We start from the raw sequence: 14,238 nt of genomic DNA on the forward strand, positions 1-14,238 counted from the left end.
CTGAACCAGTGCCACCTGCTGACAAGCCAAGGGCTCCTGGGTGTTCTCCATCTACTAGAAATTTTCATTCGTACACGATTGCAGAACAGAAAGAGCCATCTGTTTATAGAGCAGGGATCGTGTGGGTTTGAGAGGCCAGTACATTTCCACCAAGAGCGACTTTTTTTCCCTCGTGAAATTTTTTGAGGGAAAATGCGAAATCCGTACCTCCCACACCTGGGGAGCTGGGAGCCCTGGGTAATGTCCCCCCCACCCCCGGGGGAAGCTGGACCCCTGGTGTCAGGACTGGATTTTGGACGCGGGTGGGAGTGAGCATCCAGGGGGAAGTGGGGGGCTCAGAGGCTGAGTCTCAGACGCCTGTTTTGGTCCCTCGGATTCTTCCAGGTGGGCTGGCTGGGGGAGGGGAGGGCGTGTGGGAACAGGTGTATTTGGGGAGCCCTGTCTCCTCAAAATCCGATGCTTCCATGCTCAAAATCCGCACAGTTAGAGAAAAAGAGGTTCATGGAAGCAGACGCGCATGAGGGCTGGCTAGGGGGTGAGTGGAGGAGGGGAGGGAGGGTCCCAAGATGAGCACCTTCCTCTCGCCTTCAGGGCCCAGGTAGAGCTGAGCGTGCTGTGGGCGCCCAGCCCTGCTCAGAGCCCCAGCTGGGCCACACAGCTGTAGAATGACCTGGGGACGTGCACAAACCCCACAGCCCGGGTAAGCTCCACAGTCCAGGCAGAGAGCCCTTTTGTCTTTAAGTCCTTCGTGCAGCTGGTTTAGTTCCCTGGGAGCTCCAGGAAGCCTGTGCCCAGGTCCCGAGTCCCACTGCACCGCCTGGTCGTGGGATGCCCGGTGGCAAGTTACTTAATCTCTCTGGGCCTCAGTCTTCCCATCTGCAAAGTAGGTCTAAACCAGACTCTTCATGGGGGCATTGAGAGACTTCAGTGATCCCTGTGTGCACTTGACGGGATCTCTGGTGTGGACTACCTGTCATTACAGTGGACACTTTCTCCAAGGATGTTTGCACACTGTCCTAGCCCTCGAGCACAAGAACCTTCACAAAGATGCTACTTCTGGGGCAAAGGCTTTTAAAGTATGACATTGACGAATGTCACTATTTGAGAATCGTTTGTGCCGAATGCAAGAGGTGGGCCGGTGAAGAGGTGGGCCGAAGGACCAGGTGCCATCCCGCACCTGCCACAGCCAGGTTCGTGCTGGCTCCGGGCAGAGGGAGGGGCGCGTGCCTGTTCTAGACCTGCGCACGTGGCCCGTGGGAGGGGAGCACAGGCGGGGCCACCCTCCAGGCTGGGGCTGGGAGAGCACCCTGTGCCTCAGCAGGAAACAAAAAGTCCTGTGTTCCCACAGGATAATGGCAGAGAGGAGCATGGATGTTCAGAAGCCAGCAGCCGTTTGAACTTGTCAATATGGAGTCATTGGCTTGCTAATGGGCATAGTTTTCCAATCCAAAGAGGCCCCTCCCCCAACCGTGGAGTAATTAGGGAGGTGCCCTTCTGTGCACTTGGGAGACTGGGGATCCAGCTTCAGAAACAGTGTCAAGAAGCAGGCAGGGACGCACGTGGGTCTTTGCTGAGCAGCTGTCCCTGAATCATTTTTAAAATTTGCCGGATATTTAGAAGTCCAGCTCGTTGGTCACAGATTGGCAAAACGGGTTGGGAAGACACATCTTTTCTCCGGCCTTAGCAACATTGTTTGAAGGACCCCTGCTCTCACCTCTTCAAGGTGGCTTGCGGTGGGGTGGGCAGAATATCATGGATTCTCCCCAGCTCGTCATTCAGGGAGGTTTCCCGCCTCGGGTGAGGTCAGCAGCCCTTCTCAGCCTCTCTTTTGTAGGTTACAAAATACAGAAATTAACAGCTCTGTGGATGCCTGGAAGGTAGGCAAGGAGACGGTGATACTTGTCAGCGTCTGACCTCAGGGAGAATCTGCAGCCCAGGTGATTCGGGAGCATTTTGCACGGTGTCCCATCGCGTGAGTTGCCGCGTGGAGGCAGAGTGCACTTGTTCCCTGATGGGATGAGGAGGCAGCCGACGTGCCACGGGCAGGGCGCCCTGCACTTGCGCTGCTCACCGCATATGTGATGTGGTTTCCGTCGTTTGCTCCTTTGTAAGTGGATTTTAGGCTCTTTGGGCAACCGCCTAAATGGATTGCCCTACTCCTCATCTTGAGAGTCGCTGTGCCTGAGGGTGAGCGACACTCCCGCTGTGCCAAGTGCTCTGATAGCTGATGGATTGGGACAACTCCCTGTCTCCGGAAACCCTGGGATCCAGGAGAATGCGGCCAGGGTGGCAGTCCTCTCTGTGGGGTCTGACCACGCTGATAAGACTGCGGCAAGCCCAGATTCATGGTGTTTGATTGCATGAGTTTGCTTTTTTGTGTGCCCTTGCTTTGCAAAATTTCATAAAAGTTCACAATTTAGATAGACTATACACGTGGAAATACAAACAGAAACATTGTCATTTTTTTAATGTTTGTTTATTTTTGAGAGAGAGAGAGAGAAAGAGAGAGAGCGCAACTGGGGGAGGGGCAGAGAGAGAGGGAGACACGGAATCCGAAGCAGGTTCCAGGTTCTGAGCTCTCAGCACAGAGCCCGACGCGGGGCTCGAACTCACGGACCTCGAGATCGTGACCTGAGCCGAAGTCAGAGGCTCAAACTGCTGAGCCAGCCAGGCACCCCTGCATCCAACTTGCTTTGAAAGGCTGCTGCCCACCGGCCCACGTGAAAGAGTAGCTTGTAAATACACCGTCAGCAACACACAGGCCACCCACTTGGATGTTTAGGATGCTTCGGGCCAAGGGTGCGTGTGCAAAAGACATTTTACTTTTCTCTGAGTTTGTTAAGATTGTCCGGCTCCGTCCCTCTCAGAGCTGGACAAAGTCAGCATAATTCTACCTTCTTCCCTAAATGAAGCAGCCCCGGCAGATGGAGTCTAAACGTCATAGTTTTATTTTCTTCTTTGTGAGGTTTGGATACACGGTAACGTTGCTGGGTCTTTCCATATCTCGTGAGCGATCCGGACCGAGCCCTGCAGCCTGGGGCCACTTCCTGCCGGCGTGCCCGCCCTCCTGACCTCGCCCGCCCGGCTCCCCCCCCTTCTCGGTGGATTTCCCCTGTTCCGCGTCCTCACACCACCTCTTTCCCAGGGTCTAGCTTGGCAGGCGTCCTCCGCCTCTGTGCCCTGGAAGCAGAGTGGCCGCGTCTGGACGCCCCAGGGACAGACCTCCACACTTGCGTGGTCACGCTGGCTCAGGCTTCCCACAGAAGCACGTCTCCCCCCCCCCCCCCCCTTATCCCCCGCCCAGGATGTGTGCGGCCAGCCTGAGCCTTTCCAGGTCTTCCGCACACAGACCTCGGTGCAGCTTTCCCTGGGGACTCGGAGGGATTTGAGGGAATTGCTTGTGGCAGTGTTGTGCCCCACCGATGCCTTTCACGGGTCCTCCTGCTGGCAGCTGGTGGTAGACGCCAGGAATGTAAAGAAAAGGCCGACTGTCCCTGCCCTGAAAGAATTTTGGCTTCGTTGGCGGGGGGGTTGGGGATGGAGACACAGAAAGAAAAACCAACGGCCAGCGAACAAAGGTAAATGAACTCCAGGGGAAGCTGGATTTGCCCGTGCGGCCCAGCCAAGAGTGGTCTCAGCAGCCCTGGGTTAGCCTCCCTGCCTCCCTGCTCTGTGTGACATGGGTCAAGGGGCTCGCCGAGCCTCCGCGTCCCCTTCTTCCAAATGGGACTCGCCTGGCCTGTTTCGTGGGACTGGCTGTGGGCTGCGGGAGAGACACCGTGAGCGGCCCTGGACGGGATCCAAAATCCAATGGCTGCTCTCCGTCCCCTGTTTGGAGGGTGGCACCATTCCTGCCACGACCAGAAAGGTCTCCAGGTGTGGAGTGATGCCATGCAAACAGCTCAGAGACACCCTCCTGGCGAGAGGAACAGCTCTGCTCCCGCGAACCGACCTCCCCCACCCCCAGCTTTAAATGTGCTTGTTTCATCTTTTCAGACCTTGTGCTCCGTATTAGAATTGCAGTCTGCATCAGGGCCTTAGGCTGAAGGAAGTGTTCGTGTGCCGAGGGTTGACTGGAGAGGGTATTCTGGTTGCTTGGGTTTTGTTCTAATTCTGTTCTTTGAGAAACTGATAGTTGTGGTTTTGTGCTGTGACGTGTGTGATCTATTGGACCAGCCCACAGTTCTGTGTATCCTTGCTTACTTTTAAAAACTAAAACAGCATGAGTTCAAAGCTGAATTCAAAATGGTTGTGTGTGTTTTTGGTTGGTATGTAGTCAATTATGCTTATTCATTTGTTTAACCATCGTTGGGCAGGGTCCCCGCCTGGTTCTACACACTCTTGGCTTTTCTCCCGTGTGGTTTTCAGTGTGGTTTGACTCAAGCCTGCACCTTTGCTTCTGCATATCACTGGGTTTTATTTTATGATAAAATGACTGAACATTACATTGGGAGGTAGTTTTGAGCATTTCTAACGAAGGCTGAAGCGTCAAGGGCCCTTTCTGCTCCTGGCTTCTCACCATGCTTGGCCCCAGACAAACACACACGTCTCTCTCCTCAGCATTTTCCCAGGCTCTCTCAGGGGATTGGAAGGAGTGGACTCTTACAATTATTCTTACGAAAAGCAGTTCCCCTCACCTCCCATGATCACCAGCGGCCCAACAATCAGTGCCTCCCTCACCTTCCCGCCATTCACTTTGTGTTACGTCGGGCCCTGCTGCACTCTGGGAACTCTGTGACTTTATATGTTACCCAACAGACTGGTTCCCAGTTGATTTTTGGTGGATTCTTTGGAATTTTCTATGTGGATGCTCATGTCATCTGAGAATGCTGAAGTCTTACTTTTTTTTCTTTCCAGTTTCAATGCCTTTTATTTCTTTTTCTTGCCCTATTACGTTGACCAGTACAATGTCAAATATGAGTGGTGAATGTGGACATTCTTGCCTTGTTCCCAGTATTAGTGAGGAAGCATTCAGTCTTCCCTACTGAAGATCACATTAGCTGTAGACTTGCCCAAGTAGATTTAAAATTCCTTAGCATTAGGACAACCATTTTTTCTGCCTCTTTTTTTTGACTTCGACCTACTTCCCGGGTCAGCTTCTTAATTCCTGCAACAACTTGTTATGATTGTGTGCTGGAGAGTGCTGTCTTTGGCGTAAAATATCTAGCCTGGCCATGACTAAGATAAGAAGTATTCTATTTTGGTGGAAGACACCGGGCACCGCATTAGCTACTTAAAAATAGTGGCGATCGAAACATCTAACGGCACAGATGCGTGGTGACAACTCTTCATGGTCTCTTGCTCCAGCGTGAGGCTTCCCTACTAGCCGCTCACACAAGAACCCGAGGGCCATGGCCACGGACCCGAGGGTCAGCTGAGGAGTGGATAGACAGAGCACAGTATATGGTATATGGGAAATGAAAGAGTATTCGTCCCCAGGAAGGAACAAAGGACTGGTACATGTTCCAACATGGACGGACCTCAAAAATGTACTAAGTAAAAGCAGCAAATCACAAAACGCCACGTCCTGTAGGATCTCATTTTTATGAAATGTCCAGAAGGGACCAACCCACATGCAGAAAGTAGATTGGTGGTCGCCAGGGGAGAGGGGGTGGGGGGAGGATGGGCTGGAGAGCTAAAATGAACTAATGGGCGTGGGGTTTCTGTTGAGATGATGAAAACGCTCTAAATTTAGGTATGGTGGTGGCTGTAAAACTCTGCGGTTATGCTAAAAACCATTGAATTGTACACAGGTGGGCTTTATGGCATGTAAATTATATCCTAATGAGATGTTAAAAACGAAAAGGACATAAAAGCTAAATTATTGAGGAGTGAGCAGGCTGGATAATGATTTAGCTGGAAAACCTGGATGAGGGGCCAAGCCATGGAGGTTCTAAGAGGCGGTGTCTGGGAAGAGGGACAGAGGGCACCACCTTGGAAGAGGGGGGCACCCAGGCTGGGGACTAGACACCCAGTGCTTCTGATCCAGGTCAGCCCCCGCGCCCCCCACCCCCAACACTGACAACCAGAGATCACAGGAGAGCTGGGGGCAGGGCACCTTTTGACAGCTGATGACTGTAGCAAAAAATGTCATCATCACGTAGATAGAAAGGCCTCAAGAAGACCCCAACAACAAAGCAAAAATGAGCACATCCAACTAGAGCTGTAGACCAAGAAGTGACTAGAATGAGCAACTAACTAACACAGGTAACCAGAAAACTAATTCTTTCTCTTTTTTCTCCCTTTCTTTTTCAGACTATAGCCTTCGTTTTCCCTGGGTGAGTACAAAACTTAAACACTTTTTTTCTGATGTGTAGTTAACAAAAAAAAGGTGGGTGTGGAATTTCATGGGATTTCATTGTTAGTGAAGCATTATTTCTAGAGAAAGAGGGCCAGTATGATCAGCTGGTGTATTTGAATGTTATGCCTTAACCTACTTGAAGAGGCTCATATCGGGGCGCCTGGGTGGCGCAGTCGGTTAAGCGGCCGACTTCAGCCAGGTCACGATCTCGCGGTCCGTGAGTTCGAGCCCCGCGTCGGGCTCTGGGCTGATGGCTCGGAGCCTGGAGCCTGTTTCCGATTCTGTGTCTCCCTCTCTCTCTGCCCCTCCCCCATTCATGCTCTGTCTCTCTCTGTCCCAAAAATAAATAAAAATGTTGAAGAGGCTCATATCACACTTTTGGTTACATCAGTGTGTGTGTGTGTGTGTGTGTGTGTGTGTGTGTGTGTGTGTTTGAAATCTGGCTTTGCTGTTCAGTCTCCTGAACTATATTGTTGAGAATACAATTTCAACCTGCTCTCCTTGCACTGATTTGTCTGTACTTTTCAAAGGGCCTCTCCTTATCTCGCTGAACACATTGGATGACTATTAGGGAACACAGAGGCACGTAATTACATTGATGGTAATTGCCTCTTAAATTGATCTGCTTTGGGGGAAACTGCTGAAAAGGAGCTTTTCTGGAATGCACTTTGGGTTAAAAAAAAAAAAAAGAAACAGTGTCATTGTCACGTCGTTTTATGCCTTTTGAGATCGAGGCAATGTTCCACGGCCCTGATGTCCTAGTACTTAGAGAAGGAAACACCACTGCCTTTTTGTGTTCTACTCAGTCGACTTACTGGTGTTAAGATCCCCCAAAGAAATCAAGGGGAGAAAATCTAAGAGCTCTTGAAGTGGCCGCAGTATGTGGGCAGGTGGCTCTGGGGCACGGTGGTGCGTGTGCTCACATTTGGTGAGTGCACCGGATATAGGCGGCCAGGACGTTGTATTTCTCACATGCGTCACCTTGTATGAAATACTCTGACTCCCTCCTGAATTATTCTAAGGTCGGTGGGTCGATTGTTTGGCTTTGGCTTCCCCCCCTTTTGGTCTCGTGGCAGTGTTCCATCTGGGTGTAAATGCTTACGGTAGTCCCGGTGCGATCGAATGCGTGTGGGTTGTATGGACTCTTGCTCCCTATCTCAAAGGAATGCAGATACAGCCAGCGGTTTATCGAGATAGAGCATGGGGAAGGCTCCGTTTGTCACCTGCTAAGCTAATTGCATTGACCCTCTTCTCTATGCCATCATTATAGGATGTGAATCAGTTTTCAATGGCACGATCTACTTCAGCAAAAGTCAACAGTGGGCTCCGAGAGCAGGAATATTACTGGAATCATATTCAGGGGTAGAGACTTACATACAAGCAGTCTTCAGTCCCTTAGTGCCTCAGAATCCTAAGTGAGAGGCATTGGCTCATCCATATTGGTTTCAATGGATATTAAACATGCTGTTCGTCAAGAGCACGGGCTCCCTATCTTGCTGGAATGAAACATTTGAGGGTCTCATCCCACAGACTCATCCCCTCCCCAAATACAAGATCCAGGTTATGATTTGTTATAACATCAGACCTTTACCCTCCTTGGCTCTCCACTCCACACCGATTCCTCCAAACCCAGTCTTCCCATTTGCCCATTCCAGAGTTTCCTCCCTCTTGGCAACTCCACCTGCTCCCTGGCCATGTCACTCAACCTGGTCCCATCGTTCACCTCCCTTTCTTTCTTTCTTTTTTTTTTTTAAGGTCTATTTATTTATTCTGTGAGAGAAAGAGAGAGAGAGAGACAGAGCACATGTGAGCAGGGGAGGCCCAGAGAGAGAGGGAGAGGAAGAGAGACTCCTAAGCAGGCTCCCCACTGTCAGCACAGAGACCGATATGGGGCTCAAACCCAAGAACTGTGAGATGACTTGGGCCGAAGTCAAGAGCCAGATGCTTCACTGATGGAGCCACCCAGCCCCCGCTTCACCTCCCTTCCAGGAGGAAAGAAAGTAAAGGTTGCTCTCGGAAGCTATGAGTTGTTAGGTAACAAGGGCTGCTTATTTTAGGAATTTTCTCTTCGATGTGAGGAAAGTCTGTTCCAAGCATAAGCCCCTGCTTTGGTGGCTACCTCATTTAAAGCCTTTGTTGGAATCTGCTGCTGGGGGCATCAGGGTTAGAACATCGGATGGCTCTCTTAGCCTAAACATTCACTGCTAAACATTTGAGTCTTGTCCCAGAGTTTCAGGATTTCCACTAACAGAAAGGAATTTATTTCTAATTTGTGGGCTTAGAAATTTGGTTTGGAGTCAGTTAGAGCTAAATAAATAGCTCACTTTGGGCAGGGCAGGAGAGAGCAAGCCCCCTGAGGTCGGTGACTGTCCCAAGCCATGGTGCTCAGGTGGTGGGGTGGCTGCAGGAGCCCAGGAGACACCTGCTGGGTGAACCCAGGAGCCCTGGGCGCCCCCTCTGCTCTCAGCTGTCAGTCCCTTCCTGGGGTCATTGTAATGTATAAATGAGCTCACCCCGAGTTAGCAGGTAATAAAATTGATGTAAGTAACATCATCGCAAAATTATGGCAGTTGTTTCCAACGTTTAAGGATGTCATTTAGGGGCGCCTGGGTGGCTCAGTAGGTTGAGGGTCCGGCTCTTGATTTTGGCTCGGGTCGTGATCCTAGGATTGTGGGAGGGAGCCCCACCGTGGGTTCCACTCTGGGCATGGACCCTGCTTAAGGTTCTCTCTCCCTCCCTCCCTCTCTCTCTCTTTCTCTCCCTCCGCCCCTCCCCCTGCACACATGTGTGCGCTCTCTCTCTCTCTCTCTCTCTCTCTCTTAAGATAAAAACATAAAAATAAGGGGCACCTGACTGCTTCAGTCTGTTAGGCATCCGACTAACAGGTGATTTCACAGTTGTGGTTTCGAGCAGGCTGTGCACTGATCATGGAGCCTGCTTGGGATTCTCTCTCTCCCTCTCCCTCTGCCCCTCGCCTGCTCACACTGTCTCTCAAAGTAAATGAATAAACTTTTTAAAAAATTGCAATTAAAATTAAAAAGTAAAAATACCAAGCGGGCATTTAAGTGGGTAGTGATGTATGTCCCAGTACTATAACAGAGAGCAAAGGAGTTCTTTTTTCTAGCCGCACACTCTGACTTTTCATTAAAAAAAAAAAAAGACGCTCTATATTAATATCTGGCCTTAAAAAGAAGAGTCCACTTTCCCCTGTTAAACTGGATTAAGAGGGGCCTTTTTAGCATGACCACCATCCCCCTGGTTTTCTTTTGTTTCTCCTTTTTGTACTATGTAAATACAGACTGGGGAAGTAATACTATAATTCATATCCACCATTGAACATGACCAAAGTCCCTCAACCCGACAACGCTTACGACTCTGTGGGTCTCCGTTGCCTTGTCTTTAAATAATGCAGTGGAATGTCAGAATTAAGAATTTATGCAAGACACGTAATTAAGGTTTAAATATCTTCTCCAGGCTCTGGGAGGTCTTGTATTGTTATACCAAAGGGTATCCACCGGTGAGGAAAATTAAATGATACTGTAACTTGGCTGTTTCACTTTGGTTCTTGGAAATACCAAAGGGATAAAAGGCAATGAAATTAAAGTGCTGATATTAACAGTGAATTTTATTTTAAAATTAACTTGCGGTATTCATTCGCTAGCTGTCTCCTCTTTAATGATGTATCTTTCCTCCTCTGTCAGTTTCCGTATGTGTGATTTTTCTCTTCGAAGTCCCTTTTCTTCTTCGGTGTTGGCGGGAATGGCCACCAAGGCAGGAAAAGAAAAGAAGAAGCTGAAGGTTTTTAAATGAGGTGCGGGGGCCTGGCCTGCGTTTGGCAAGGCAGGGCGGACCCCTCGGAACATGCCTTCTGACCACCTCAGCTGGGCCTACGTTTCTGCAGGTGGTTTCTCTGCTGGGCTCTGCGTCTTCAGAAATGACAACCGTGATGTATGATGTGCAGAGCTCACAAGACTTGAACCCTTTCTCAGATATTTGGCTTCGATTTCCTGCCTTTGCCCTGTTCTTGGGTTTTTATTAGCATCAGCGGATCCTCTGGGTTTCCTATCCGAGCAAAATGTGTTGCTCCCAACGGCGAAGAAGTTATTCTCCCGTAACTGAGATTGGAAGGTGACAGTACGTTGGAAGAATGCCTGCGGACCGGCTGGTGACAAACGGATTCATCCCTCATTTGTTTCCATTTCCACCCCCCTCCCCCCAGGAAAGTTTCGACATTCTTCCAAGAAGTACCACCTAAAAGGGTCCGCTAGGTAATTGTTTGTCATATGCCCAAGCCATGGATATTAAGCGGTCATGGTTTCCACTTAGAGGAAATAGGAACACAGCTCTTCTATATAAACTCGTGTCTCGCCCCTGAGCTCCTAGGGACCCAGTTCAGAGCTGGAATTCTTCCACGAATCCTTTTCCAGCTGACAGGAAAACATGGATTCTCGCGGGCCGGGATGGCTCCCCAGCATCATCCCCGTAGGACCAGAGGTAAAGGGGCGCCGGAAAGGGGAACTTTTCTCGTCGCTTGGGATTTAGGTCGTGGTTGTTTGTGATATAATTCCTAAGGCGTTTAAGACTCCAGTGCGAGAGTATTAGCAGGAAGCGGTCGTTAAGGGAAAATTTGGCAAGCTCCTCCGTTCGCTTTGTCCAGCCCCGTGCAGGAAATCTGGGATTTATGCTTCAGGAAACTGTTTTAATCCACCGCAGCCGGGCCAAGTGGTGCCCAGGGACGGTGCCGTGGAGAGCCAGCTGCCTCAGGGCCGGCGGGTTGTCCGACTGCCAGGAATCCACGGTGAGGTCCACCTTTTAGGAAAACAATCCCCACTTGTTGTTGGGGCCCCAGGCTGACTGGGTGACACGTCAGAATCCCACTCATTCTAAATGGGACATTTCCTTTTTTTATTATTATTTTTTTTTATAATCAGACCCACCCTCCTAACTCGCCTTATCAGCTAGATTTGTGCAGTGGCATTTTAGTTCAAAATGACACAGTGAGAACGTGGGAAGGACCTGGTCTGCAGGACAGTGAGTTGGTCCTTCAAGGAGCTTGTGATCAGGTGCACGAGGCAGGGCTGGCGTTCTGTGTGCCGGGCTTTCCAGCCTGCGCACTTCGGTGTGGAAACAGACGGCGTCCTCTGCCTGACGGTGGCATCGGTCACACTGCGGGGAAGAGGACAGGAGGTGTATCAAACTTTTGGGATGTATGACTTTTTTTGAAATATATTTTTTTAATGTTTATTTGTTTTTGAGAGACAGAGAGAGAGCATGAGCAGGGGAGGGGACAGAGAGAGAGGGAGACACAGAACCCGAAGCAGGCTCCAGGCTCCAAGCTGTCAGCACAGGGCCCGACGCGGGGCTCGAACCCACAAACCGCGAGATCATGACCTGAGCCGAAGTCGGACGCTTCACTGACTTAGCCACCCAGGCACCCCTAAATGTTTATTTATTTTTGAGAGAGAGGGAGAGACAGAACATGAGCAGGGGAGGGGACAGAGAGAGAGGGAGACACAGGATCGGAAGGGGGCTCCAGGCTCTGAGCTGTCAGCACAGAGCCTGAAGTGGGGCTCGAACTCACGAACTGCGAGATCATGACCTGAGCCGAAGTCGGACGCTTCACCGACTGAGTCTCCCAGGTGCCCCCGGGTGTGTGACTTACAGAGGGATTTCTGAGCCCCCGGGGCCACAGAATCGGGAATGAGGTCTGCACAATGTTAGGAGCAGGGACGGACCCCCATTCGATGCGGGAACTCGCTGGCCCCCAACTTTAGCCCCACGGCCTGGGGGATGACCCCACGTGAACTGGGACACTGGGCAACAGGAGTATAAATCCATTCTGTGCGAAGACTGACCCTCTGAGGTGACTTTTTTAAACAGCTTATTATGGTACAGAGTTTGGTATAAAATATTTAAGATGTCGGAAAACTCTCTGTGGAATTGCTGAACGAAAATCCGTCCTGTAACGGATTCTCTGAGTAGTTTTCCTTCTTGTTTTGAGTGGAAACAAGCAATAAGCAACAAGCCAGAAAAAAAAAATGGATTTGTGTGATTTTTATGATGGGGACTGATTGGATTCTAACAACTTTTTAAAAATATGTTGGTGGCGTTTAACTGATCTCAAACAACCCCACCAAGACCGGTCTGCTGTCAGCAATGATAGAGATTTTGTGTTCAAATACTGTACGTAAAAATATGTTGAAAGCCACCACGTTACCACGCTGTTGCTGCTGCTGCTGAGAAATGAATTTTTTAAAATCGTCATGTTGGTGGAAATTATTATTCACCAAAACAGGACTTGATCTATTTCCTGTTTTGCCACATAAGTTAAATGCCTTGTGCCGTTTATAATCACGCACACGCACACGCACACGCACACGCACGCAGAGCACTTTACAGTTTGCAGAGCTCCGGCGCACGACCTCACTCGGGCCTCCGAGATTCCTTGGAGGCAGCACAGGCGTGTGTTTTCACCTCCGCCTTGAAGAAGTGAAGACAGAGACCCAGGCCACCTGGGAGAAGTGAGCGGGTAGGACAGTGGGAAGGGACCCACCCACGGGCAGCGGCCCCTGCCCCGGGGGCACAGGTTCCCTCTGAAACCGAAAAGCAGGGACACACTCATTCCCGACCCCCGCAGTGAGGACGCAGACCTGCCGAATAGAAAGCAACATTTTCCATCATGAAAAAATATCCTTTTGCAGTTATGCGAGGCATAGAGGACAGCAATAAATGAGGACATGTCCCACGGGTCCGGCAAACGGCGTGCTGGTAGATAATTATATTTTGGAACGACTTTACGCTCAGTTGAGTTGATCTTGGCCAGCGTTCCGAGTGTTTCCACATGCTATGTGCTGACCAAATTCAGTTTTCTAATCTCTTTGCACACACTTGCCCGGCTTCCTCCCAGGTTTGGTCTGTTCCCTCCGCCGGTGTGCCTCAGGCGGCCCCTGTGGGCCCATAATCGTGCCGGGTGTTCAAAACCCCAGTGGTAGGTCCGAGTTTCCGGCTTGAGGAAATATTGCCGGTAGGGCCTATGTCGGGATCCTTTCTTTTAGCAGGTGGGGTTGTGCGTTTTGCACAGAACCCTAGGAGAGGAGTTGGACAGACCTAGAGTGTGAGTGACTCAGACACGCCCCTTCATGCCCTGAGCCATGCCTTCTTGGTCTAAAAAAGTAAAGGGCTGGGTGACAATTTCTTTAAGGTCTCTTCTAGACGCGAAGTTGATGATCCAGGGCGATGCCTGTCTGGATGTGGCGTTAACACAGGAATCTCCCTAAAGGAGCCACCGCTGTGAATCCACTAGTTATGTCCGTCTCCTTCCCTCCCGGGGGGACGTCTGTCTATACCTCCTGCTGTAAATGTTTTACAACCTTCGCTTGGGAAGGAAAGCAGCCGTCCTTTGCCGATCTCTCTGCCTCTGCTCTTAGGTTAGCTGCCACTGCCTCCAAAAGAACCAGGAAGCATAGAAAGGAGGGCCTTATTCGTGGGAGGACATTTTTTTTTTAATGTTTATTTATTTTTGAGAGAGGTGGAAAAACAGAGCACGAGCAGGGAAGGGGCAGAGAGAGAGGGGGAGACACAGGCTCCGAAGCAGGCTCCAGGCTCCGAGCTGTTGGCCCAGAGCCCGAAGCGAGGCTCGAACCCACAAACCGAGAGACCACGACCCGAGCTGAAGTTGGATGCTTAACCGACTGAGCCACCCAGGTGCCCCAGTGGGAAGACATTTCTGAAGGGCAGTCTTCTTCCCATGATGTTGTGTGCGTGCACAAATTAAAGACTGCGAATCCTTCGGCTCTGATTTTAAAACTTGAGCAGAAACACGAGTTAGCAAAACAAAGGCCCTTTCCCCACCGTTCTGAGACCCGTTCTGGCAAATGGTTCTGGGGGTTGCGCGATGGTTTGTGGTACCCGAAGAAGTGATTCCCTGGGAAGGCAGA

The 14,238-nt window shown here is 50.5% G+C and overlaps 1 protein-coding gene across 4 annotated transcripts in view; it reads left to right on the forward strand.

Annotated features, from left to right (window-relative positions):
- PTPRE (protein tyrosine phosphatase receptor type E) overlaps positions 1-14,238 on the forward strand; it is a 163,313-nt gene that overhangs the window by 57,950 nt on the left and 91,125 nt on the right. For 2 of the 4 annotated variants that reach the window (XM_047826151.1, XM_047826152.1), the window contains exons 1-2: positions 5,818-5,989; positions 6,256-6,278. In XM_047826151.1, coding sequence (XP_047682107.1) covers positions 5,870-5,989; positions 6,256-6,278 — 143 coding nt within the window. In that variant the 5' untranslated portion in view covers positions 5,818-5,869. Of the gene's footprint in view, positions 1-3,340; positions 3,579-5,817; positions 5,990-6,255; positions 6,279-14,238 lie in introns of those variants that run through there. The other 2 variants (XM_047826154.1, XM_047826153.1) reach the window with 2 other exon arrangements.

Source organism: Prionailurus viverrinus, chromosome D2 (genome assembly GCF_022837055.1).
Source record: "Prionailurus viverrinus isolate Anna chromosome D2, UM_Priviv_1.0, whole genome shotgun sequence".
NCBI classification, from domain to species: domain Eukaryota; kingdom Metazoa; phylum Chordata; class Mammalia; order Carnivora; family Felidae; genus Prionailurus; species Prionailurus viverrinus.